Genomic DNA, 26,045 nt, shown 5'->3' with positions numbered 1-26,045 from the left:
ATCACTAGGCCACGCCCGTTCCCTGTGAAGCCACGCCCACCCCCACCACCTGCTTTTCTGCTTTCATTTCCCAGGCAGGCTGAGGCCCTAGGGCCCTTTGGGGCTTCCTGTGGCATCCGATCAGTTCCTAGTTCCGGTCCCCACCTTGGGACCTGGGCCTGCGTGCTCTGCCTGGCTACCCCCAAAGGTGCTCTGTCCACCTCTGTCTCAAGGAGCTCAGGGAAACCGGATGGGGGGAGCCCCGGGCGTGGCCCAGGGAGAAGAACCCCAGCGCCTCCTCCCACCCAGGGATCTCTGCAGAGAACTCTCCCAAGGCTGCCCTGCAGGGCCCCCGTGTTTGCCCCCCAGCTTCTGGCCCCAGGTCTCATTTCCACAGACACCCTCCCCTTTTCTGTAGGTGGGCATGATCCCTGATCCCTCCTCCCATCCACTGTGACACAGGCCCTGCAGATGACTTGCATGCTGTGTGACCTTAAATTCCTGTGCCTTAGATTCCTCATCTACACAAGGCGGACCCATACTACATGGGCTGTTGTACTGATGGAACCCTGCCTGGAAAGCACTCAGCATAGAGCAAGCACTTAATAAACATTGGCTACTGCTGTTAATGGGACAAAGTCTGGGCCTTTGGATGGATGGTAAGCGTAACTCTGTCTTGCAGATCTTACTACAGGTACACCTTGCACTGAGCCTTGCCATTTGGACATAGTTTGGTTGATATTGCTTGGGTTCCTTGATCCAGCTATTCCTGAAGCCAAGTGTTTGAACACATAAGCCAGTCAAGCCTTTTAATCCTTCCTCTTTTGCTCAGGTTACTTTGATCTGGGTTTCTGTCATTTGTGAAAAGAGGACTCTTAATGGGCGTCCACCAATAGACTTGCATTGAAATGGCACTGAGCTGTGAGGGATTAGACACATTATTTCCCTGCTCCAAGACTTACTATCTGGATCTGTAAAATAGGAGTTCCTTCACTACCCTTGTGGGTGGTTCCAGGGATGAGAAGGAGTGCCGTGCTCAGTGACAACGTCAAGGAGGCACTGAGGAAAGCCCTTCTGTCACAGCAGCTCTGTTTAAATACAGCCCCCCTACCTGCCCCGAGGTATCTGGAAAGCCAACCCCCAACCCAGGCCTGGGTCCCCCAAACAGGCAGAGCTCGATTGGTACAGCCTTTATTGTTTCTCCAGCATTTTCCAGAAGAATGGTGTCATTTGAGGGCTGCAGGGGACAGGGGGAGTAAAAAATAACACAAACAAACTGAACAGAAATGAAGGAGGGCGGTGAGAGGGGCTGAGACGGGCATCCAGGGCAGAGAGGTGGGGCCTGGGGCCATCAGCACACTTAGCTTTCAGCCACCAGACTGGAGAATTCTGCAAAAGGCAAGGACAAAGGTGAGTGAGTCACAGAGGGAGAGTGGAGGGACACTGTCCGGGCCTCACAGCAGGGCACAGTACCGGGCTTTCTCATGGTCCTTGCTCCTTCTGCGGCCAACCTGGAGGGGTGGAACGTGTGAGTGGGGGTTAAGTGAACAAGTGAATGAATGAGTAAGTAAATGGAGTTTACCATATCTTTACATCAAGGATAGGACCAATAATGACCCCAGCACTGGTCACTAATGACCCTCACCAGGCACCATTCTAGACACCTTATGTGTGTCTCATTTGACTCAACCATCATCCTGTCATGTCTTGTTATGTCTGTTCTAGAGGAGGAAACTGAGGCTCAGGCTCAGCAATTTTTCTAGACTTCTCTGCTGTTTGTCTCTCCTGGAGATGAGAGAGGGCAAGGAGTTTGCCACCCGGCTCCACGCTGACTGAGATTTCACATTCCAGACCTGCAGGGGTGTGCGGTCTTAGTTAAGTCCCCGGCACCTCTAGAAAACACAGTGTTATGAGGTGGGGAAGCAGACCAGGGGCTTGAAGCCTAGCACGGCCTTTTTTTGTTGGAAAATGGGTCTTTCTGAGTTTTAGTTCCTTCACCCACCAGGGGAGAGTTGGGCAGTAAGAACTCCTGGGGAAAAACAGGAAAAACCAGGTATGAAATGGCTACAAAAAGGCCACAGAAAGTACTCGGAACCCCTTGTATGGAAGACCTAGGTAAAAGCTACCAATCCCCTTCCATGCTTTTCCTCATGGTTGCATTAAATGCTATCAGGGGAAGCAGGGAAAGCGGGTAGCAGACTCCCAGCTCTTGCCACAATGCCTGTGTAAGTCTTAGATTGTTTCAAACTTTCAAAGTCAAGAAACAAAAAGCAACTGAGAGTGGCTATGTGATGGACATAGCCTGACTATGGCCCTGGCAGGGAAGGGACAGTCCTGGGCCCTTGCCTTTCTGGGGTTTGGCCTGGGATGTAGACACCAGCCCCTCCTGTCTCTAGGCTGCTCTGGGACAGGAAAGGTGGGTGACCTGGATGTGGAGGTCTAGGAACTCAAGCTGGGGGACAACCAGGGTCCACCCCAAGGGAACGCCCCCAGCCCCAGGCTCTTGGGTTGAGTAGTAACCACAAGGGTGGGATGGAACCCCCAAATAACAAAATACCTGGGAGGCTCAGAGGATTCCCCCGTAAGCCAGGACCAAAGCACTTGCTTTCTTAGCCATGGGTCCCTGTGAGCTTACAGGACCTTGAAGGGGCTGTGGCTCTTCTGAGATGGCTTTAATTGCTAGAACTCTTATTGGTATTGCTCATCTCTGAAGTTAGTAAGTAGTATTTATTCAGTGTCTACATGGGCAGCATTTTGTATAACTGTCTGTTTGAATTCTCACAGCTACTCCATTTGTTTACATTTAACAGATGAGGAAACTGAGACTCCAAGAGTTAAGTGGTTTGGCCATAGTCGCAACAGCAGATGTGGTTCAAGCTACATATACTCTTGGGCTCCCTTCCTTACTCCAGAGGTTTCTGACCTACTTTGACCTAGCTATAGAGTGACACATGTCCCAGCTCAAATATCGCCACTGCTGTGGTTCTGTCACATTAGCCCCTTTTTATTTACTTCATGGCACTTAGCACGCTCTGAAATGATCTTATTTATGTACTTACTTATTTTTGTCAGACTCGCCCCTCCCACTAAACTGCAAGATTTAGGGGGACCGGCAACCCTTCCCTCCACTGAGCCCTCTCCTCCTGGCCCCTAGCAGGTGCCAAGTGAATGGATGGATGGGAGGAAGGGTGAATGGCTCCTGAGTCCTTGGGCTTCAGCAAGGGCTGACTTACTGTAGGTAGGCCTCAGCTGGTCCTGGAAGGGAAGTGGGATGATTCCTATTTGGCAGATGGGGAAGGGAGGCTGGAGAGGGCGGGTGTCAGGATCATGTGGAAAGAGGGAGGCTGAGCCACACCTGTCCTTGGCCTTGAGAACAGCTCTCCGTGAGCACGGAGAGGCTGCTCTGGCCCCACCTCCTGTGCGAACAAGCTCTGTCCAGCCCCCACTCTGCCATTTAATCTGGCAAACTGACCAGAGTTGCCCTTCCTTGTCCTGGGTTGCCAAGCTGTGCTTTTCTCCCTGGAACTGGGCCTCTCAGGCTGCTCCTCAGGACAAAGTCCCTCTGGGGCACACTGGGCAGGACCTGGTGCAGCTGGTGTGAGGGGAACAAGGGACCAAGATGAGGACTCCCATAGAAAGCCAGGCATTCTGGAGCTTGACTATGGGAGATATTTGGGGCTTGTGGGGTTCTTTAGAGCCCCTAAATGAGTCCCTCTGCCCACCCTGGGATCTGCTTTGAAGCAGCTGGGATGTCACAATGACCATGTGGCCTGGCCCTTTGCAGGGGACACAGGATTCTAATTTTAGCAGAACCTTGCTCAGGGCCTTTGCAGAGAAATTGAGGGCAGGGGCCACCTCTTTGTCCCCTTTCTGTCAGCCTCAGGGCAAAACTCTTAGGAACCTGCCAATTAACTAACAGCTGTCCCAGCAAAAGATCTCCTCTAAAATGCTCAGGTCTCACCTTCAAGAAAAACAAAGGACCAAACAAACAAAGACCAGTAAAGTCTTGGTCAGAAGACATGACACAGGATTCTGGATGGGGAACCAGGTGCTGAAGGATGGATTTTGGTCTGGGTTCTGCCACCTGCTGGCATCCCTGACAAGTCGCCTTACCCTTCCTGGTCTTGGGTTTTCTCCTCTGTGAGATGTCTGTTCCCAAGAATGTCCCCAGGTCTCACATAGATTTGAAGTCTACTCCCTTTGAATGGAACTATCTTTGAAGTCATTTCTCACTCCTGTAATCTTTGATTAGATATTCCATCGCATCATGGCTCAGTTTCCTCACCATGTAGCTCATGATAATACCTACTTCTTGGGGCTGCTCAGGGGCCAGCACTAAACCTCTCAATCACAGGCCTGATGTAAAGCAGACACTCAGCTTCTGGCAACTGCTGTAATCCACACACTTCTATTCCTCAAGACACTTTCAAACCAAGTCCAAAAACATACCCGGCACCTTCCCGGCACAGAGAGGATGACTCTGTAATCTTGTTAGCATCGCTGCTGTTCCTGGGCTGCTATTTGTCACCATCACTCTCCATCATTTCCTGTCTCCACCTGCCACCTGCCTACCACCTGCCAGCAACCCAAGAGTAGGTCTCAGTCTTGTGCCATCACTACCTGACTAGGCAGCCATGGTCACCCACGGGCCTCTCCGGGCCTCAGCATTCTCATTTGTAAAGTGGGTTCTCAGTTGTAAAGTGAAGTGCACATGAAGCCTGCCTGCACAGCTATGGAAGAGCAGCTGAGAAAATACAAACAGATCCTGGCACGGAGCGGGTGGCTTTCAAATGCTTGTTTCGCCTCCTTGGATCTCAGCACGACTGACTTGAGTTGGATCTTTGAAATAACCATACAAATTCAGAAACTAAGGACACAGATCTAAACACAGGACATGGGAAGCCCAAAGATTAGGCACAAGTTTCTCTCACGAGCTATCCAATCGAGTTGGAATCCATCTCCAGCATGTCCATCTGTGCCAGAGCTCATCTTGGACCCTCAGTTTCCTTGTCTGTAAAATGGGGCTACTGAGCACATCTCCTCAGACACAGAGCAATGGTATGATGTGGACATCTGGGAAGATATGTGAGAAGTGCCTAGCACAGGGCCTGGCACATGGGGTGAATGCACTTAAATCCACTGTTGCTGTGTAGGCTTTTGGGGGAGTGTTCCTTTGAAGGGGTCCAGAATATTCTTCCTCTTGCAAGACATGCATACAGCACTACTTTTGCAATCAGAAGCCTCCCCAAGTCCCCCTGGGGCTCGCTTGCCACCATCTTCCTTGTTCAATTAGAAGGAGATGAAGAAGGAGGGGTGGGATGGGAGGAAGACAGTAGACAGGGATGGGCTGATTCTGTGCTTTCCCTTAGGAAACTGAAATTAGCCTAATTAGGTCTGTCCCAGGCCAGGGTGCTGTGGGGATTGGACAAATTTAGCAGCTATTGACAGGTGAGACCAGCACACGCTGAGAGCCCCAAGTGAAACTGAGACTCTTTGAGTCAGCGTCTGGACGCTGCAGTCCTTCCCTCTGTCGTGATGACCAGGAGGAAGGGGTGGCTCCTGGTTTATCACCTGCCTCTAAATAGCTCCCCAGCTCAGTTTCTTATAAATTCACATTGCAGACCAGGATCACATTCCCATCCTGCAGGGCCATTTGGGGTCAGGCCAGGCAGCCACAAGGAGGCAGGGTAAACAGTTCTGGGGCTCACTTTGTGCCAGGTGCTGTGGGATGTGCCATCCCATCTCCTCCTCCCTGGCTCTCTCATCCCCATTTCACTCCTGGGGAAACTGAGGCTGAGTCACTCTGTCAGGAAGATGCCAACTCCAGAGTGGCTTGTGCCCAGCTACGTCTCTTTCTCAAAGATTGAGCACCATGGCCCTGTGTCCCACCTCAAACTGTAGCTCTCAGATGCAGAGGACAGAGACAGAGAGAGAACATCTTCTTCCACTCTGACTGCTGCTCCATTTTCCAGGAGGCCGGTTACATAAGCCTCGCTTGCTGCCTTCTCTCTCCTGCTCTGTCTTATCTAGTGCAGCAGAAGGCTGGAGCTGGGGAAAGTGCACCCGGAAATAGAGACTAGCAGACTGCAAGCACCAGAACCATTTATAACCCAAAGATTCAGCTCAGCTTGCAGGGTTGGGGGTGCAGTCAGGACACCCGGGTCCCACTTGGTTAAGGATGCACTCTGTGACTGTGGCACTTAGCATTCACTGGGCCTCAGTTTCCACATCTCAGTGGGCATCACTGGCTCTGTCCCCTAGACCTCCTCCGGCTGCTTCGAGGACATAGGGACAGATGACAAAATGCCACCTGCCTCTGGACCTGGCCATCAGGACTGTGCACTGGCCCTGACACATACATCCCACGCTGCTTGGAAATCAAATCCCAAAGGGGCCGGCAGGCTGGACTTACAGGAGAGGAGGCAGAGAGAATCTCCTCTCTTCCTTCTCACTTCTGTCTTGGACTTGATCTCATGTCTATTAAAGTTGGGATTCTACAACTTCCTAAAGGAGCTAAGGAGACTTAGGAACAAAAGCATTCACATAAACAAAGAGGAAGGAATCACTCCCAGAACATTCACTTAATTCCAGCAAACTGCCAGGGAGATGATATTTTTATCTCCACCTTATGGAAGCAGAACGGATGCCCTAAGGGAGGAGAAGCCCCGTCCTCTGGCAGAGCTGGTACCCGAGGTGGGCGGTCCTATCTTCTGTCCATCCCGTTGGCCCAATGGCTTCTGTAGCACTCCATCTCCCCGGCTCAGTAGGCTACTTAAGGATAAAGGAGAACAGACTTTGCCAGAAGGAACCAAAAAAGGCAAGTGCCTTCAGGCATGGGAGTGGTGCCCCGTCAGGCAATAATTATGACTAAATTTTCAGTAATGGCCTCAAAATGCAAAAGACAGGCTCTCGGTTTGGAAAAGGCTTAAAGCTTAGGAAAGTGGATCTGTTATTGGGATTGAGAAAACATAACAAGGATTGTGCAATCACTGTGCAAGTGCGTGTATGTATACACGGCCGGTGGATCTCATCTAGAGCCGTGTACTGGGGGTCAGAGTTTGAAATGAGACCCCAATGCTTCATAGCAAGAAGCTCTATTTTCCTGGGCCTCAGTTTCCTGATTTGTGTAGGTAACAAAGACGGTGTTTGGAGCTCTTGTGAGATTTGCACCAGCCGGAAGTACAGCTGTGTGTGGTGTCTGGGGTTGGATTGAATCCTAGGCCCCGGCAGTCTGTATGTCCCTAGGGTGCAGCCACTGAGCTTGAGACCTGGGCTGGGGACAGGTGCAGGGGGTCCTGATAGGACCACCGAGTTTTGGGTCTAGTTCTGCTACTCAGTAGCTCTGGGCATGTTACTTAACCTCTCTATGCCTCAATTTCTTTCCTTACACAATGGGGATAGTGAGGGCTCCTACTTCCCAGGATAGTTGGAAGGCAGTGGTTCTCAAAGTGTGGTTCCTGTGACCATCACCATCGCTAGGTGACTTGTTAGAAATGCAAATACTTGGGCCCCTCCTAAGGAATCAGACTCCGGCTGGGGTGCGAGGCACACTTGCTTCAGAGCAAGTCTGCCTGCTTTTCTGCCTGGCCTCTGCAGTGACAGTCAAGCCCTTGGGCACTTTCCATCTCTTTCCAACTTCTCTCTTCTTTTCTGCCCTAAACCCTCCCCTAACTGGCTTGAACCAGCCTCTCAAGGTGGCTGCTGAGACTTAATCGATCATATCTATAAAAGCCTTTGAGCTTCCTGGAAATCGTCACCCCAGAGATGAGAAAATAAAGACTTATTATTAGAGCTTTGTCTTCCCCCTCTCCCTGCAACCTGGGATCTTAAATAACCCTGGAAACAATTGCTCACTTTAGAAGGGCAAACAGGGCTGGGAGCAAGGGCAGCACCAGTTTTGAGCTGTCCTGGTACCTGCAGTTAGGCCCCGAGCCCACCTGCCCAGGTCTCCAGCCTTCACCTGCAGGTAGCCTCTCCTTGCATGCAGGATTCACATTTCCTCCTCCCTGCATCCTGGATGAACACATTCATTCATTCATTCATTCATTCATTCAACAAACTCTTGTTCTTCCGCTATGTGTCAGGCCCTGTTCTAAAGGGTGTGGACAGAACCAAACACGCACGCGCGCGCGCACACACACACACACACACACACACCCCAACAACCCAAGTCCCTCCCCTGTGGCACTGGCATCCTAGTGGGGGAGAGAAGCAAGCATGTGACAAGCTCTTGGTGGATATCACTAACCTTTGTGTGAATGCACGAAGCAGGCAGCAATAGCACATGTGCTTTGGGGCCAGACCAACCTGAACTGGGGCCTTGACCTTTTCTTTTTCTGGCCATGGGATTTAGGCAAACACCAGCCTCTCTGAGCCTCAGTGGTCCATCCCATCTATAAAATGGGAATAGTAACAGCATCCACTTCAAAGATAGCTAGAAGGTGGATGCGTGAAGCACTAAGCAAGGCGCCTGGCACTCACTAGTGCTCCATGAGCAGAGCCCAGATCCTCTGCCTTCTCAGAGGCTACAGCTAAGCACAGCACAGAGAACAGAACTGCCAGCATCTCAGGAGGGCTCTGCCTCCCCTCCCACTGCCTGTGGGGCATCACCATGCCCACCCTTCCCGTGTCTGGGCGTGGAAGTGGGGCCCGGTGTGTCTGCATCTCCCATCTTGAAAGCAGGAAGTGTGCGGTGACCCACGCTGCTCACCTTCTTCATCTTTTGGCCTGGCCTCTGTGTTCTGTTCCTGTTCCCAGAGCTCAGGGCATTGGCACAGGGTGGCCTGGGGCTGGACTGTGTGGTCATACAGACCCGGTTGAATCCTGGCTCTCACGCCGGCCATGTGACCTTGGGCTTCTTTGAACTCCTTGTCTGCATCCGCACCTATGTCCTCTGTCATCCCAAGATGAAATAAAGTGGCACCTGCACAGAACCCAGCCCCAGCCGGGGCGCACTCTCCATGCCCAGCACTGGCTCCCTTCTCTCCAAGCAAGCCACTCTTCCTGCCCCGTCCTAAACCTGCCCTCACTGTCCTTGCCTAGAGGCTCTGCCGATGTCAGCGCCTTGCCTGGGTCTCTCTGTGCCCCTTGCAGCCCGCAGCCAGGCAGCTCCTATCTCCAAGTTTGTCAGTGCCCATTGCCTGTGCTCCCTGCTCTGCCTGGCACAGGTTGAACATCCCAAGTCCAAAAATCTGAAACTTTTGGAGTGCCAAAAGAATACTGTGCAAATATTTCAAAATCTGAAAAACTCCAAAACCAGACACCCTTCTGGCCCCAAACATTTCAATTAAGGGGCACTCACCCTGGAGCACCATTTATTTGTAGAACTGTAAACAGTGTGTAGATAGAATACAAACAGCATCACAGCTGCTGTTTGCTGAGCATTTACTCCATGTTGGGCACTGCGCTCCAGGCTTGCATGTTATCACGGGCAGTTTACACCTGAAGGAAGCGGGGCTCAGGATTACAGAGCCACAGAGCCAGGACTGGTGTTGATCTACATTGGGCTTAGAGTCTTCATCTGTGCCTTCCCCAGTGCTAGGCACTGAGTTGCTACTCAGGACATGTCTGCTGGGTGTGTTGAAGAGTTTAGTTGGCTCTGTAAGACCTGGTTATGGCAGAGAGGGAGGCAGGGAACCAGGCCAGGGGCTGCCCTGGTTTTTGTTTTCCACCATTTAGGTTGTCTGTGAGCAGCCAGCCATGAAGGCCCTACCTAGGACTCCTGAGCTATGGCTCAGCTACTGGCTGCAAACAAAAATGGGAGGCACGTCTGGAAGCCCAGGCTGGGGTCATAGTGGGACCCAGGGCTTGCTGTGGATCTGTGAGGATAGGGTGGAGGAGCAGCTGCCCCCCAAGGTCACCAAGAACAGCCAAGCCACCAATGTTCACCACACCCTCTCTCTTCTGCCCCCTTGAAAACCACCTCCCTCCTTCCTAAGTGAAAGAAGCAGCTGGATCAGATGGCTGGGACACTCCCTACACCTCACCTTGGTAGAGATTCTCCATTCTTGTTTCTGGCAAGGCAACCGTTAATAAACTCACACCCACTTTCAGAATCCTTACACTTTTCCCAGGTCAATTTTGTGTCCGTAGCCACTGAAATCTCATAACAAACCCAAGCAGATGATAGGATAAGCATCTACATCCCATGTGCCAGGCAAGGGAACCCGGATCTGGATCATGTTCAAGGTCACAGCTGGCAAGGGGCAGAGATGGAAGGAAGGAGGGCTTGGGGGCCTGGACTTCATACGCAGGCAACAGATGTTTAATAAGCACCTGCTTTGTGTCAGGTACTGTTGAACGGTGGGGATAGAAGAACATATGCAATCTAGTCCTGATGTCACTTTGATTTAGTCGACAGACACATAGGGAGCACTGGCTCTTTGGCTCACCTGTTCTAAGCACCGTACACATCTAATCCTCATGATAACCCTGTGGGATAAGAACCATCATTACTGCAGTCAAGAGATGGGAACACTGAGGCCCAGAGTAGTTAGGCAAATTCTTCAAGGTGACTTGGCTAGCGAGGCTGGGATCTGAACTCAAAGGCAGCTACACACAGTTTTCTCTTACGTAACGAGAAAGGCCATGACGGAGTGGATGGTGGCAGAGGAGGCTGTGAAGACGTGTGCAGACCTGGTTCTCAATCCCTGCCCCACCACTACGTCCAGGATCCCTGAACTAGGCCAAGCACCTTCAGTATCTGTGTCTGCAAAATGCATGATGCTAAGGCAGACAACAGTGACAATACTAGGATGCCCCCCACCAATGGCAGGTAGGGCCAGACGGACAAGGAAGTGGGGTGGAGGACACTAGCTCCTCCCCTGCGCTCACTAGGAGCCAAGTTTGGGAAGCAGACTTCCTAATTCCCAGCTGGCTCCTGGCTGGCTGCTTTCCCTGGTTCTCCTAAAGGGATGGCCTATTTGAGTGACACCAAAACCTAACTTGAGACTTGAGGTTACAAGACACTAAGATGAGAGGCTGAGGAGGGTGAGCGATAAGGAATTTCCACCCCTGGAATTGGAGACTGAGAGCCAGTAGGTCCTAGGGGATCATTGGCCTCATCTCTAGGGTTACAGATGGGGGCCTCAGGCTCAGAGAAGGTGAAAGACAGGCCAAGGTCACACAGCCAGGATGGGCAGAACTGGGACCAGAACCTAGGCAAAGTCCAGAGAAAATCCCCAATTCTCCTTGATCCCCTACTCAGCACGGAAAAAAGAAAGAAAGAGAAAGAAAGGAACCCATTTTTCCTGGGTTGTTCAAATTTTGAAAAACACAGCAGTTTGGGTAATATTTTTCCTTTTGCCTGGCTAAATGACAAAGCTCTCAGGTCCAGCGGATTGCCTTTTCGGTCTTACTCTGCCCTTCCCTGGGACAGACTCTGAACTTTCAGCATCCAAACCTGCCAGAATCCACACTGAACCCAGAACCCAGGCCATGGCACCCACCGTCAGCCCCGATTTTGCCGTCCCCGTCCTTGTCTCCAGCAGCCAGCAGCGTCTTGGTTTCTTTAGCAGACAGTTCTCTGGCATCTGGAGCAAAGGCCTGGAGGAAGAATCTAGGCGAGGAAAGGAGGAAGCAGGAGAGGCAGTCAGGCTAAGGTTACCTTGCAGAAACATTGTGTGGATGGCGGCTGGCATCTGCGCAGGAAAGGGGCACCAGGGACAGGCAGTGAGCAGTGGGCATGCGTGCAGCTGGGCCGGCCAGGTAGCCTGCTCTGCAGCTGAGCCTTCATGCATGAGTGCGGAGAGGATTGACTGTCTTCCGAGGAGGGCCCACCTCACCTCAAGGAGGGCACCTGCGGGCATTTATTTACTCAACAGATGCCCACTAAGTGCCTTCTCTATGTCCAGGCTATGCTGGAGACTGGAGACACTGTGGTGACCTTAGAAAGCCACTTGAATACGAGGGCTGGAGGTCAGGTACCCCGGAGCAGCTGCACGGCGTGATGCGTGCTTTGATAGCAAAAGCTGAGGGGGCTCAGAGGGGACAGAGGGGGTGGGGGATGCCTCCCAGAGAAGGTGGACAGGGAGGAGTTGGGCCGTGTTGGGGGGGGGCAGATAGGAGAAGGCTCCAGTCAGAGCATACCCTTGTGGGACCATTTGGGGAAGAGACAGGAAAGGTGGGAGAAGTTCCTGCTTAGAAGGTCTCTTTCCATACCCTTCCCTTTCTCTTTTTGACAAAATCCAAGGCAGTCTTGGCCAGAGTGACATAAGGCACAGCTGGGCCTGCGGATGTAGGCCAGGGGGCTGAGGCGGGTGACAAGGGAGGATTCTGTGCCGAATCAGTGTTGCGTTGCTTGGTCCTAGCCTCCCTCTCTCTGCTTCATTCCGTGGACCCCTGAGTCCCCAGAGCTTGCCTGGAGACAGCTCTGAAAGCTCTGGTCCAGAAGGGGTGGAGGTGGAAATCGATGCACTCCCATCCTGAGGGCCTCTGCCTTGCCCGAGTGCAGCAAGGACAACTGCCTCTTCATTTGTATTGAATTAGTAAGGAGCATCATTCCATTAGCAATATTAAGTGGCTATAATTTAACCTAGTTAGTTGCGCTTTGAGCTGAGTCTTTGGTTCTTCCAGAAGCATCAGCGCTGTGAACTATCTCCCTCTGGTGCCCCGGATCTCAGTCCTGTCTGTGGGTGAGGGGTGCAGAGAGAGGGGCAACTCTGATGGGATTTTGAGAGCAAGAGCCCCCTGCCTCGGTTTACCTCAGCTCTGCCTCCTCAATAAAGCTACTCTTATCTCTGTCCAGGATGTGAAACACCTTCTTCACATTGTCCAGGCTCTTTTTCTTCAGGCCAACCATCTGGAAGAACTTTCTGTGGTCGAAGGAGTCCGCAGCTGTGGGAGGAGGATCAGGTTAAGATGGGGATGTAAAGGTGGCTGTAGGGAAGGGTGGGAGAATGGGAGGTGTCGGGGTGGCACTGATAATCAGTTTCAGAGTGGCCTCCTGGGAATGTACCTCCAGTGAAGGTTAAGGGGTCCACACAAGGGGAGGACACGTCCTCAAGGTCATGTACTAGCAGGGAAAAGGTGGCTCATGCCTGGACCCCAGTCTCTCAAGCCTGGCCCCTGCCCCTCTGCACGTTTTGCCATCCATGGGAGTAGCATCAAAGACCCAAACAGAGGCCTTTGGCTTCCCAACAACCTTGTTTCCCTGAAGCATTCAGGCAGCGGCAGGGTGGGAGCGGGACTGGGAACTGAACCCGGCATGAGTGGAGGGTGTGCACCGGTGGGAGAGGGGCAGCCTTCTTTCCTGGCCTTGAACTATGTTTTTGGAAAATCAACAGAGAGGACAGGGTTCTGTCAAGGTCACACAGTGGGAGGAGGAGGGGAGGACCTGGAAGTCCTGGCTTTGCTGCAGAAATCCATTCTGGTGACAGTGTGCATGTGTGTGCCAGCCAACCCCCAGCCCAGACCAGGGGCACTCAGCTGTTTCTTCTCAGAGGTGGCAAGGTGGCTCCAGGCAGAGTGAGTGGATGGGTGGGTCACACAGTGCCAGGGAAGAGTGGCTTCCCAGAGCTTTCTGTGCCCAGGGGAAGGTGCCAAGCAGAAAGGAAGTGGGCCCCTCCTGCCCCTGCAGTTTTCTATGTCCTGGGAGCTCCCTGATGAAACATCCAGGAAAGGGTACAACGTGAGACTGGATCTATGTAGGTACGGGGACTGGAGAGGGTGAGGGCTTCGGGATATTCTCTCCCGTGCCCAGAGCTGAGGGAGGAAAGTTGGTCTGTCCACCTCTGGCACTAGAGTGGGGACCAATAACACCTGGACACCACCCCATTCTAATCCCTCTCCTGCCAGGCTGATGACCTTGGGCAAGCCTCCCAGCCTTCCTGAGCCTCAGTTTCCCCATCTGGGTGAAAGGAGAGGGAAGAGGGGCAGCTAAGCCCAGAAGTCCTGGAGCAGCCAGAAGAGGCGAGGCAGTGGCTCCCCTTCCTGGAGGGGAGGAGAGAACTGGGGGGCTGTGGGGGGCTGCATAATTGGGCAAAGCCTGGTGCCAGCTTCTGGAAGGTCGCCTCTGCCCTGAGGGACTTGGAAGCCTGGGAGGGGAGCTCGAACAGTTGGGGTCCGACAAGAGCCCAGCACTTTAAGTCTTGTCCAGAATGGGGGGTCTCAGAGACCCCTTCCACCTGCCTGACAGGAAGTCTCAGCTGGCACAAGACAGGTCCTGCCGCGAGTCCCTCCTCTGACGCTGGTCTCCACCCTTGGTGTTGGACCCGCAGCCCTCCCGGAGCGGCCACCCTCCCTGCGGGCGCTCAAGTTTGTGTAGCTCCAGCCCGAGGCTGGGTGCTGCCCTCACCAAGTCTCTCCCTCCCCAGAGTTTGGGAAATGCTGGGCACCCTGCCCCCCAGACCCGCCACTGCAGGCTGCGCGGGCATTTGGAGGCAGAGGAGGACTGGCCAGCTTGGGGGCACGGGGTGCAGGGTCCAAGGCGGCGGATGAGGGGACTGCTGGGGAGGGGAGGGGAGGGCTCGACTCACCGGCAAAGGCTCCAATCGCCTTCTTGATGTCCTCCGCGCTGAGGAAGTCTGTCATCGACATCCTGCAACTGTTCGAGAGGACGGCGCAAGTGGGAAAAGATTAAAAAGTGCTTTTCTCATCATTTCTGTTCATATGACCAGCGCTGCAGTGGCGCGCGCCAGGCGCACGCACGCCCGGCCTGGCACCGCGCCAGGGGACAACTAGCCCTGCGCGCAGCCGGAGCGGCTCAGTCCCGCTTTGCCTCCGCGCCACGCGGGCCACCGACCTGCTCCCGCCGCGCAATACAGGTCCTCAGGACCCCGGGGGTGCTCCCAGCGCTCGCAGGCCAGGGTCAGGGCGCGACCTCTGGGATTTAGGGGTCGCCCCGCCACTAGCCCCCTCCCTCTCCCCGTCTGGAGTGTTGCCTGCCCTCAAGGACACTGAGGAAGCTCCGGGTCGCTCTGATGTTGGCCCGCAGAGGCTGTCCTGCCGCTTGGAAAGATGCGGGACACGTGGGAGGCCAGCCTGCACCCCTAGGGTCCCAGGCCGGCAATGGGCTTTTCTCTTCTCCTCGCTCGGCCTCCTCTGTCGTCAGTCCCGGATGCAAATTCATGCTACAAAATCTAAGCGCTGAGGAAGCAGAAACTTGACCCACTGGACTCAGGGAGGGGGTGGCAGGGACAGGGACCGTCAGGAGCCGCTGAGGCTTCCTGTGGGAGCCGCACCCCACATCTAGCCAGGGTGCACTTTCTGAAACCTGAGTTAATTTAACTTGATTCATTTATTGCTTTGGCCAGCTTGACTTCTCAATGACCCACTCTTAGATCTGCACTCCTTCCTTTCCCAGACTCCCCCGGTCCTCACAGCCCTTTTTGGGCAGTCGGGGTGTGGGAAGCTACTCTACAATCTCTGTCCCCTCGCAGGAGGCTGGTGTATGCTGGGGAGGGGTGGCACCTTCAGACCACACTTTCCAGGCCCAGGCTTTGTGGTCTGAACATCACCTGTGGGAAATGTGACATTTCCTACGCAGCCAGAGAGCAGTTGCGTCTTCCTTGAGATCTCCCAAGGATTCAGTCTGCAACCAGCTGCCTCTAGACAGGGAGCACTGCTGGACAGGGAGTCAGGAGGCCTGAGTTCCAGCTAGGGGCTGCACTAAGACCCTACATGACCTTGCATTGTGACCTTCTTCATCTCTGGGTTTTAGTCTGCCTCTGTTGCAGTGGAGGCATGGGTGGCTCCCGTACTGGTACCTGGACACTCCAATTTAAGGTACCAGCAGGTGGGCTGGGGCAGGAACTGTGGTGGCCCTTGGTGGTAGGGACCAGGGACAGCTGCTCCGCTGCCCAGTAGCTCAAGTTCCCTGACGTTCACTGTCAACACCATCTCCCCTGGCTCAGCCCTGAATGGCTGCCCTTTGTGGAAACCCTAGGAGTGGCTCACTCCAGCTGCCTCCTCTGGGTGAGTCAGCTCCTTCAGGCCGCCACTGGCCAGCTGGCTTCCAGGGTGCCGAAGCTGTGGATCCTGACCTGAGAGCTCTGGGCATGAGGCCTCCTCTGGCCCCTCAGCTGCCCTGGCTCTGCCACGGCCGCCGGGGCTTCCCCTTTCCTGGGTGGACTAATGGTTCCGACGTGCTGGGCTGCTGGGTTCCCAGGCTTCCTTCACTCGATGCCTTGGTGGAGAATCTGTTTCCCCAGCTAAGGCCCTTTAGGCTATATAAGTGGGGAAACTGAGGCTGGAGAGAGGCTGAGCGGCCTAAGGACAGATCATGAGGCAAGAGATCCACTCCACTCCTGAGTCCTCTAACTTGGAGCTAGTGGCTGTTTTGGTGGCCTCGATGGCGACCAGGACCCAGCTCTCTCCAGCCCTATGCATCCTCTGAACCACACCCTGGCTCCTGGACAGTCCACAGACATCGTGCCTCTGACAAAGGCTGGCTCCTCCCTCCTTCCTCCCTCTCCCTCCTGCTGGCTTCTCAACTCCCCCTCTCTAGGCCTGAGTCCCCTTGCAGAGCATCAGACAGTGCCATTAGGCCCACTCATCTGCCCTCTGTGCTCCTTCCTCTTTTCTCTCTGGCCTCGGGGTCCTCTGCTGGCATCGCAAGAGTTCACAGGTGTCTGCCTCTGTCCCTTGTGATGCACAGAGGGAAGCTGAGGTTCAGCCAATGAGAAGGATTTGCCCTGGTCACCCCCAGAGCCAGACTGTCAGCCCTGGCTTCGGCTGCTACCCCAATGCAGCTCCCCTGGTTACAGTGATGAGGAGGGGAGAAGTGGCTGCCCCTTCCAGCTGGCCTCATCCCCTCCTCCACAGCTGCCACTCACCTGGGGTGGGCGCGAGGGCTGGAGCCTGCACTGGAAACTGGGCTGGTGGGAGGTCCGGCGGGCAGTGAGCCGGGCGGTGGTGGGAGGACCACTTAAATAGGCCTCTGCCCTAGCTATTTTGGGAGGTGGTGCTCCCCACTGTCCCCGCCCCACCCCTTCCGGGTGTCAGGTCCTCCCCAACCATGGTGCTGAGTGCCTGTATCACATTCACCCTCCCTGAGCCCATTGAGCCAGGCCTATTAATACCCTTTGGCCCCTGCCTTCCTCCAGCACCCATCATTGAGGCCCAGACAGGGCTCACCTCCATGAAGCCTTCCACAGCCACTTTGGACAGCAGCAATGTTTCCTTCCTCCAAAGCCTGCAAAGAAAGGAAGAGAAAAGGCCAGGGAAAGAATGGGACAGGAACTGTCCCGCATGCGAGGGCTGGGGCAGGTCCTTACATGACACGCTCACCTGACCGCAAGCCTGCAGCACAGGTGGGGAGACAGGCGGAGATGCAGAGTGCTCAGGGCCCTGCTGTCCCCAGCCGTGATCTGGGGCTGGGAGAGGAGTTGGCACTTTCATAGGATGACCCCATGACCCATGCCTGAAGGACAGAGATGCTCTGTGTGTCCCCAGACTGGTCCCTTCCTTTGTATCTCAGTCTCTCACCTATGCACCATCAGGGTCTGCCATTAAGCTTAAGAGAGGTTACAGATTTCTTAAAACTGTATACAAAATGTCACAGGCACGTGCAATTTTTTTTTTTTTTTGGTATGGGGGATCGAATTTGGGTCCTTGAGCTTGTGCAGCTGGCGTGGAAACCACTGAGCTACATCCCCGGCCCCTGCACGCAATTTTATGGAGTAAGGGGCATCATTTTCAGGGTTTGCAAAGGGGTTTCTGATGTTTCTTGAATTGGAGATGACTGTCCAAGGGGAGTGTTTTGAAAAACATGATTGAATGAATGGATGAATATTCGCTGTTTAATTTGAACACCAGGGATCAGTCCTCTTCTCATGCCCATCATTTAAAAGCATCTCCAGGGCTTGGGATTGTCTAGTCCTTGACAGTGACATGAGGACGCCCAGCCTCCACATAGAGACTGAGTTTCAGGGGGGCTCCACGTGGCCTTCACTGACTACTGGCATCGTGGGCAGGAGAGGCCAGGACTGGAGGCTGGGCAGGATGATGACACTGGTGACCAGGAGGGGCATACAGATGGGAGGGCACCGGCAGGGGAGAATCTCCCAGACCTGGGGGCTGCAGGATGAACAGATAGACAGATCCTGTGTGACTTGGTTTTCAGGGCCAGGTCCCTGGGGAAGGGCAGTGCCGTTTATGGCGTGGGGAGTCCAGGAGGAGACACAGGAGTTGAGAATCCCAGGATCTAGAGCAGGGACAACCTCTGCGTTGATCTGCTCCAACCAGTCACGTCCACAAACCATAATCCATTGCATTTCCTTCTTCAGATCATTTCAAGAGGCAGGAAATACCTTTTCCTGTTTTCCTGATGAACCCATAATCAGAGGGATTGAGTAATTTGCCTGAGGTCATAGAGCAGAGATAGGACTCAAGCCCAGGTTTCTTTGACTCTGAAGTGCTTGCTCCTTTCTACTGTGCTATACGCGGCCTACTGCGTATCTAGTTCTCTCTGCACATTACTTCCATTCACCTTCACTCAGAGGATTGAAGAAATAGAATCGCAGATGTAGTGACTTGTGCAAGGTCACACAGACAGAAAGTAAGTGGAGAGCTGGGATTGGAACTCAGGTCTTTCTGATTCTAAAGCACCATTTTCCCCTAGCAGTGAAGCAGGATAGTGTTGCCCCAAGCCTGCCTGTCATTACCCACTCCCTTTGCTGTGCTAATTCAAGCGGCCTTCACATTTTTTATTAGTTTGGTTAATTTCACAGGGGCTTTAACGCCAGATAATGATCTGTCAGCCAAGTCTGTTTTGACTCTGGTGCTAAGACAGCCTGACTCAGGCTGGCGTAAGGCAAGGGGCAGTTTACTGACTCCTGCAACTCATGAAAAGCCCCTGGCAGTCAGGTACGGCTTGATCCAGACCCAAACACTGTTCCAGGGATGCTCTGTCTCCACTACCCAGCAACATCTTATGGTGCGGTGGCCACGTGCTCAGATTGGCCACCCGGAGGCCACAAGAGGACTGTCCCCTGCATTGCCCAAGCCCAGTGGGGAAGGGGAGGCCACAGCTGTGGAAGCCCGGTCCAGAGCTGTGATTAGCCAGCGTTGGTCCCACATCGTCCCTGCACTGGCCACTGTCATGACCTGCATGGGGGGCAGACCCTGGGCAGAGGGCCTCTGGGTTCTGACCTTCAGAGCCCAGGTAGCAGTCATGGAGGAGGGGCTTGAGGTGCTCGGGGGTACCAGGCACCAGGGAGTGTCCCTAAGTCCTCCGTGGGCTTGGTGATAGTGTGCATCACACTTCTGAGAATGATTCTCTGTGTGACCCTCAGTGGCTTTTCTGGCCTTGAAACCCCAGCCGCCTTCTGTCCTAATATTATTCATGGCCATCTGCTGGACATTTCCACATAGCGCCAGCAATGTATATGTTACCATTGGTCTCTTTTTACAGATGAGGAAAACTCAGGCTCAGAGAAGTCAAACCACTTGCTCATGGTCACACAGCATGCCAGGACCAGAGCCCGGTCTCTCTGCCTCCACTCAGGTCTGAAGCCCTGCTCGGGCCTCCCAGCTGGTGGACGAGTGGAGGCCAGCATGTGTGGGTCAGCAGTCTCTGCACTGCCATCTGCCAGGAGACGGGCACTCAGCTGTTAGCTGATATTCCATTAGTTCACACTATTTCCACCTGCTGCAGCTGGGAACAGGATACAGAGCTCTGCACATCCAGGGCCTGGCGGGCTGGGCGGGCACTGCAGGATCTAATGATATTTATGAGGTCAGCCATGTGGGATGATGTGTATTAACTCGAAAGAATCTCGGCCCCATTCCTGAGCGCCCGGTGCTGAGCCTGTGGCCTTGACCCACCCCAAACTCAAGCACGAGGTCCCCACCAGGAGGGGGGACAGAAGGAGGGTCCTGAGGGGAGGTGGAAGAGGCGTACAGCCCTGGGTCCCACCTGGCTCTGACACTTGGCCCCATGTGACCTTGAGCCAGTGACTTTGCCTCTCTGGGCCTCAGATTCTCTGTCTGTGAAATGAACTGAGAGAACCTGGCAGCCTTCTGGGCGGGCACATGGGGAGCACAGTGCTGACCCTGGCCACCTTCTTCAGGGAGGTGTCCAGGACCAGGATGAGGACTCCCAGGAGCCACACCGATGAGCGCAGAGGACAGAGAGGGGGGCAGGCTGGGCCGGGCATGGAACCCATGGAGTTGGACAAGGCTGGGATGAGGGGCAGGAGCCGAGGAGCCAGGTACAGGGGTCTTGGCACCAGGGTTTGTGTCTTTCCCTTGCCTCCTACGCGTCTCTGGTGTCTGGGGAAATGGGAGGCCCTGATCCCATGTGGCTGGAACTGTAAAGGGGACAAGGCAGCTCGAGTCCTGGCTTGGGGACTGGAGGGTGGAGTGGGGGAGCAGAGGGAGCTGATGGTGCCACCCGGGGCCCTGCTTAGATCCTTGAGGGGCCACAGGCTGCAGAGGTGGGTCCCACCCTCTACAAGTCCCCCATCCTCCCATGCCACCCTGTCCCCTCTGTCCTGTCACTCCAGACATCATGTCCTGCAACAAGACACAGGGAGGTCACTGAAAGAAGTGCATGTGCATGTGCGTGCCTGTGAGTGTCTGTGTGTAGTATTGGGAGATGACTGTATGGTGGGTGTGCATCCATGTGTGTCTCTGTGTGTGAGGAATGTGTGTGTGGCGAGTGTGTCTTGGTGTGCATGTCTGTGTGTCTGTATGGTATGTGGTGTCTGAATGTGTTGTGTGTCTGTGTGCAATATGTATGTGTGGTGTGTGAGGTTTGTAGGTGTTGATGTATGTCTGTGTGTGTGTAAGTGTGTATGTCTGTGTAGCACACATGCATGGTATGGGTGTGGATGTGTCGAGGGGGAGGAGGATGGGTCTCTAGGAGCCTCTCTGGGTGCCCCATGGTGCCCACGCCTGGCACCCATGGCGGCTGGCGCCAGCCCCTCCTCTTGGGTGGCTGAGGTGTCCCACGGTCCCCGTGAGTCCTCGCCAGTGGTGGTGTCTGTGTGCCAAGCCTGAGCAGGTGGGAATGCCCTGAACTCTGCTCTAGTGGAGGAGAGAAGGGAGGGCTCAGCTCTAAGCCTCACCGGTACTGGGCACTATGGGTGCCTGAAGTTCCTATGTGGAGCCCTAAGCCCCAGGACCCCAGAGGCCGACTAATAGGAGACAGGATCCTCACAGAGCTGACCAATTTGAAACAAAGTCACACGCACGGGCCCCAGTCCAGCCTGACTGGTGTCTAAGGACAAGAGGACATTAGGACTGCGACACAAATGTGACCGAGAGGTCGTGTGAGAACACGGGGAGAAGCTGGCCTCATTCAAACGAAGGAGAGAGGCCCCAAAGACTCTGCTGCTACACCTCGAGGGCGGACTCCCCCAGAACTGGAGGCGACTCTGGCCTCTACACCCAGGGTGTGGTGTGAGCCCTGCAGCCCTGTGAACTCACCAGCCCCAGGCGAGGGAGGGCACAATCTCCATGCCAGGACCACGTTCTCATGGAAACACCCCAAAGTCTTTGAAACACCTGTTTCCTTTCTTTTGAAAACTTCTTTATAGGGCCAGGGATTTAGCTCAGCGGTTTCGCCACCTGCTGCACAAGCGCAAGGACCCGAGTTCAATTCCCAGTACCAAAAAAACAAGAGAAAACTTCTTTATAAAACTGATTTGTAGAAACAGTGGAAACTAGAGACGCTAAGGGGAATGGGGCATCACCATGGGCCATGGCAACAGTTCAGCTGCGGTGACTTTTGCTGTCAGAGGCTGTGCCCTCTCGCACCCGCTGGTCTGTCCACCTGCTCACCACCGGGTGTCCCCTCCTCTGAGAAGTCCTCTGTGTCCTCCCACCCTCCTGCACTCACGTGTATCCTCTCGGTGTTGCTGGGGGCTGTTTAGTGGGGACTTTGAGGCACCACATGGGCATCCAGCCTCTTTTCAGGAGGGACTCCAAGGAGAGTAAATTGAGCCGAGGCTGTTATTTTTGGCTATGTGGACACTGTGGTTGCTCTCTAAAACATTCTTGGATACCTGCTTAGGATGCTGTCTAAATCCAACCATTCACCTGCCCTTCAGGAGCACCCGCTGGTGGAAAATTACTCTCTCAGGGCCTGTGGCCATCCCTCGGGGCTCCGAGCCCCAGGAAGCCAGGCCGGGCAAATCTGCAGCATGTGGACCATTGTTGTTGTCTTCACCATGTCTTGGTGTCCTTCTGGCCAGTGGGGTGGGGCTTGGTAAAACCTGGTGTGAAAACCTGGTGGACACAGCAGTGTGCTTTCAGGATGTGATTGGACCATTTGTTTCTTAGGAAATATTTATTGCTTTCATCCCGATTCTGGGTCAAATTCTACTGCAAAAATGTTTACATCCAGAGGCTGAATCAATTTGAAAACCCAGTGGTTCCTATCCAGCTCCAGTTCTGCCCAGAAGCCCGCAGATCGAGTTTGCACGGAGGGTGAGCCTGGCGGGGGGACCAGCTGGGCAGCTTCCCCTCTGCACTCCCCTCCCCTCCTCCATCTTCCTCTTCCCTCCTCCAACCTCCCCCTACTTCTGCCCCACCCCCTCACTTTCTCTCTCCTTTATTAGTTCTTTCCTTTGAATCTCTTTGACTGGACTTTCTTTTCCCCAAGACTCGATTATGAATCCTTAATTTTGTAGGTCTGTAGCATGGGGGTGCTCCTAGTCATCAATCCAAACATCTCAATTTTTTACCTTTTATTTGTATTGATTTAAAAAAAATATGATTGAAAACCTCACAGAATGTACAATTTTGCCATCTTGATCATTTAGAAGTTAGAGTTCAGCACTCTGAGAGGCTGAAGGCAGAAGGATCACGGATTTGAGACCAGCATGGACAACTTGGTGAGACCCTATCATAACATAACATAGAAAATAAAAAAAGGGCTGGTGATGCAGTTCAGTGAGAAGGCCCCGGGGTCAATCCCAGATAGACAGACAGACAGACAGACAGACAGATAGATAATTAGGGTTAAGTCTATTCCCATCATTTGTCAACTGTCCCATTTTACAGAGGGGCAGCCTGAGACTAAAAGAAGTAATCACAGGTCCTGGGAAAATAGCAGAGGAAGGAACCACACTTAGGCCTTTAGACCCCGCATCTGGGACACCGATGAAGGGCAGGACAAGACCAAGGGGAGACCAGGGGCAGACAGGAGAGAGGCCAGGTGTGGGCAGGGCTGTTCTGTCATCTTTAGGCCATGAGCTGAGCGGTACGCTCTCTTTCCCAACCAGAAAAATCATAAAACGTTCAAGATATGTTCTACGACAGACAGAAGCCAGATGCAAAACGGCCTGCTCGCATGATTCCATTTATGTGAGACACCCCGAATAGACAGCTCCAGACTGAAGCAGGTAGGTGGTTGTGGGGCTGGTTGGGTTCAAATTGTGGCTTGGCCAATGCTCATGCTCTGTGACACAGGGACAAGCTGCTGGATGTTCAGGAATGGCAGTTTTGCATCTGGAGAATGAAAAGCATATTTTTCTTTAAGGACATTTCCTGTAAGATTTTCAATTTTTGTACTTATTATGTTGTTTTTGTTTTCTGTGAGGCCAAAGTGAACCTAAGAAATGAACTCCCCTCATACCCCTCCCCTTATAGAGTGCTGGAATTCCCCATGAGATAGCCACTTGCTCTGCTTCTGTAAACATGCTGTATCGCTCCCCGGGAACAGATGGTGCCCGGTGCCTCCTTGTAACCGCCGAACCCTGTAGCCACAGAAGGCCCTATCTTGGTAAGACAGGTGGGATGAAAAAGAACTGGGTTGTGAAAGATATTTCACAGCTGGCTGAAGGACATAGTGGCCTCTCCCCGAACGTCTTTGTTTGTGTTACCTATAAACCTGTACTGTCCCCTGCTTCGGGACTTCACTTCTCCTAGAGAGTGGAGTCCACGCGCGTGAATAAACTCCTTTCAGTTTTAACTCTGTCTTTGTCCCAGTGTTTGGTGATTTACTGGCTTGCTTGGTACAATACTTTCCCTGTAGTTTCTGAACCTTTTCAAACCATCTCAAAGACCACATGAGTAATAGTGTGGATGGGATGCCTGGGCTCTGGGGTGACCTGGTGTCTACTAGGGGTGCCCAGCTGGGTCAGGGGACAGCTGGGGGATCTCTGAGCTTCTGTTTCTACCTCTATAAATCAGAATTCACTGGTGTCCTTCCTTTCTGTGTTGTGGCAGTGAAATGGACACAGGAATGGGATGACCTAATGCAGAGTGTAGGTCATAGGAAGAACACCAAAACTGGCAGCTGTGCAGGTGGGTTTCCATGACTCCAGCAGCACCACTCTGCTGTTAAGATAGCATTTCTTCTGCTTCCTCTGCATTTGCCATGCTTTAAATACACTTCACACTATACCAGTCTTGACTCCCCCATTTTTCACTAAGAGCCCCACTTCTCCATTCTTTGCCAGAGTGAAGGCAAGGACCCAAAGAGAGGCAGAGGGAACTCTGAGCAGTGACACCCTCCTCCTGCTGGATGCGACATTTTGTGGATTGGGTGGGAAAATCAAAGAAAGGACCACTGGGGACCTGGACACAGTTAATATACCCAGCCTAAACAGGAGTGAATGCAAGAGGACACTTTGCCCTCTTCTCAGCTCACTTTCTGGGGAACCCCCAACATGATCTAGCATGATGAAAATCTTCTGGCTGGGCCCCTTTCTGGGCCTTGAGAAATCACAGTTTCCAGGAGGATCGAGTACAGTCTCTGAGTGTCGAGAAGGAGACTTGGACTTTATCCTCACATAGCAGAGTGGTGGATCTGCTTGAGTGCTGGAACGCCTATGCTAACAGGGGATCCTTCAGGGCTGGCAGGAGCCAGCGCCCATGAATATCGGGAGTGGGAACCAGGAGCCCAGCCATCTTCAGACATTCTCTTTGTCCAGAACGTTAGGCTATGACTTCTTCCCAGCTGTTGCTGCTTTATATCTCACGAAAGAAAAACTACAGGTGATTTCTAAAGCAGGCTGTCCACCCTCAAGGTTGTCATTTTTACAAACATAATAAAAACAAGAGCTTTAATTGGTGTCCTAAGAATCCTGTAGACTGTTGGTGACAACCCAGAAATTGTATTTCTATGCTGATTCACCTTTTCTGTCATAAAAAAACCCCACCAATAAAAAAACATAAAGCTCTGGCAAGATGAGCTAGTTTCTAGTCCCCTTGGATTATTACATGAGTTAAAAAACATACTTAAACATCCCTGACGAGAGCCACTTTACTCTCCCTTCTCTTATTGGCTCTATTATTGATACTCTGTGGCCTTGAATTTCAACACCCCAACTGCTGGACCAGACTCCCCTTGGTAAATAAAAGGCAACTGTCCAAAATGATTCATTTCAGTTTTGTCCACTAATGGGACTACTGATGATTTCTTTGTTCAAGCCTTATGGGAGACTCACCCTAACAAACTTTGCTAAATATTATTGTAATACATTTGCATTGGCTATCCTCAAAAGGTTAAGTTCTCTATGGGTAAAACAATGAGGTTTTCTTATTAAGAGATACTCAAACACTGTACAGTCCAGACAATGTACAAATTTAGGGATTCAACGTTTAAGACAATCATGATTGATAAAAATAACTGTTCTCTTGTCATTTATCTATTTCGGTGTTTAATATCTAGATAAGATCATAAAATTAAACCTACTGCTCCCTTTACAATGCTCGTATAACTAATCCTTTTTGATGTTCAACAACTGAGGTTTAGAGACCAGAACTAAAAAGATAACTGGACTAAAACCACAGCCAATATTTTGGACCTGGCCCTCCAAGGACCCAGGACAAGAGGAGACCTTTCCTACAAGGTCCTTTAATGTTGGTAAGTCACCCAGCCTCCTGAGCAAAGAGATTGTTAGACCCCAAAGAATGAGAGTCAACTGGGGTAACGTGTGCTATAAGGGAGGGTCACCAGAGAGGAAAAAAGTGTTTCCCTTGCTTCTACAGGAAGCCACATGGTCATGGTCAAGCAAGACCACAAGCCATCCTGGCAGCTGACACTGACAGAGGAACTAAGAGGGTCTACATATGGTCCCTCAAGTAACCCACGGACAGCCTTAACTGACCTTGATATTTGGCAAAAGGTTAATTTTGATCAACATTGGTCTCATTTCAGCTTGGTCTTAAATACC

The 26,045-nt window shown here is 52.9% G+C and overlaps 1 protein-coding gene across 1 annotated transcript; it reads right to left on the bottom strand.

Moving 5' to 3' along the window:
* Positions 1–1,154: 1,154 nt before the first annotated feature.
* On the bottom strand, positions 1,155–16,878 carry Pvalb (parvalbumin). The gene is made up of 5 exons (XM_004845680.4): positions 16,752–16,878; positions 14,454–14,521; positions 12,681–12,813; positions 11,427–11,536; positions 1,155–1,368 (listed from the first exon to the last, which is right to left on the bottom strand). Exons 2-5 carry the CDS (start codon positions 14,512–14,514, stop codon positions 1,340–1,342), a joined length of 333 nt encoding a protein of 110 aa, XP_004845737.1. The 5' UTR covers positions 14,515–14,521; positions 16,752–16,878; the 3' UTR covers positions 1,155–1,339.
* Positions 16,879–26,045: the final 9,167 nt, after the last annotated feature.

This window comes from Heterocephalus glaber, unplaced genomic scaffold (genome assembly GCF_053883595.1).
Source record: "Heterocephalus glaber isolate CG9 unplaced genomic scaffold, H.glaber_assembly_v1.0 deba00001444, whole genome shotgun sequence".
NCBI lineage: Eukaryota > Metazoa > Chordata > Mammalia > Rodentia > Bathyergidae > Heterocephalus > Heterocephalus glaber.
The sequence above is the reverse complement of the archived record's forward strand: the minus strand, read 5'-3'. Positions and strand labels throughout refer to the sequence as shown.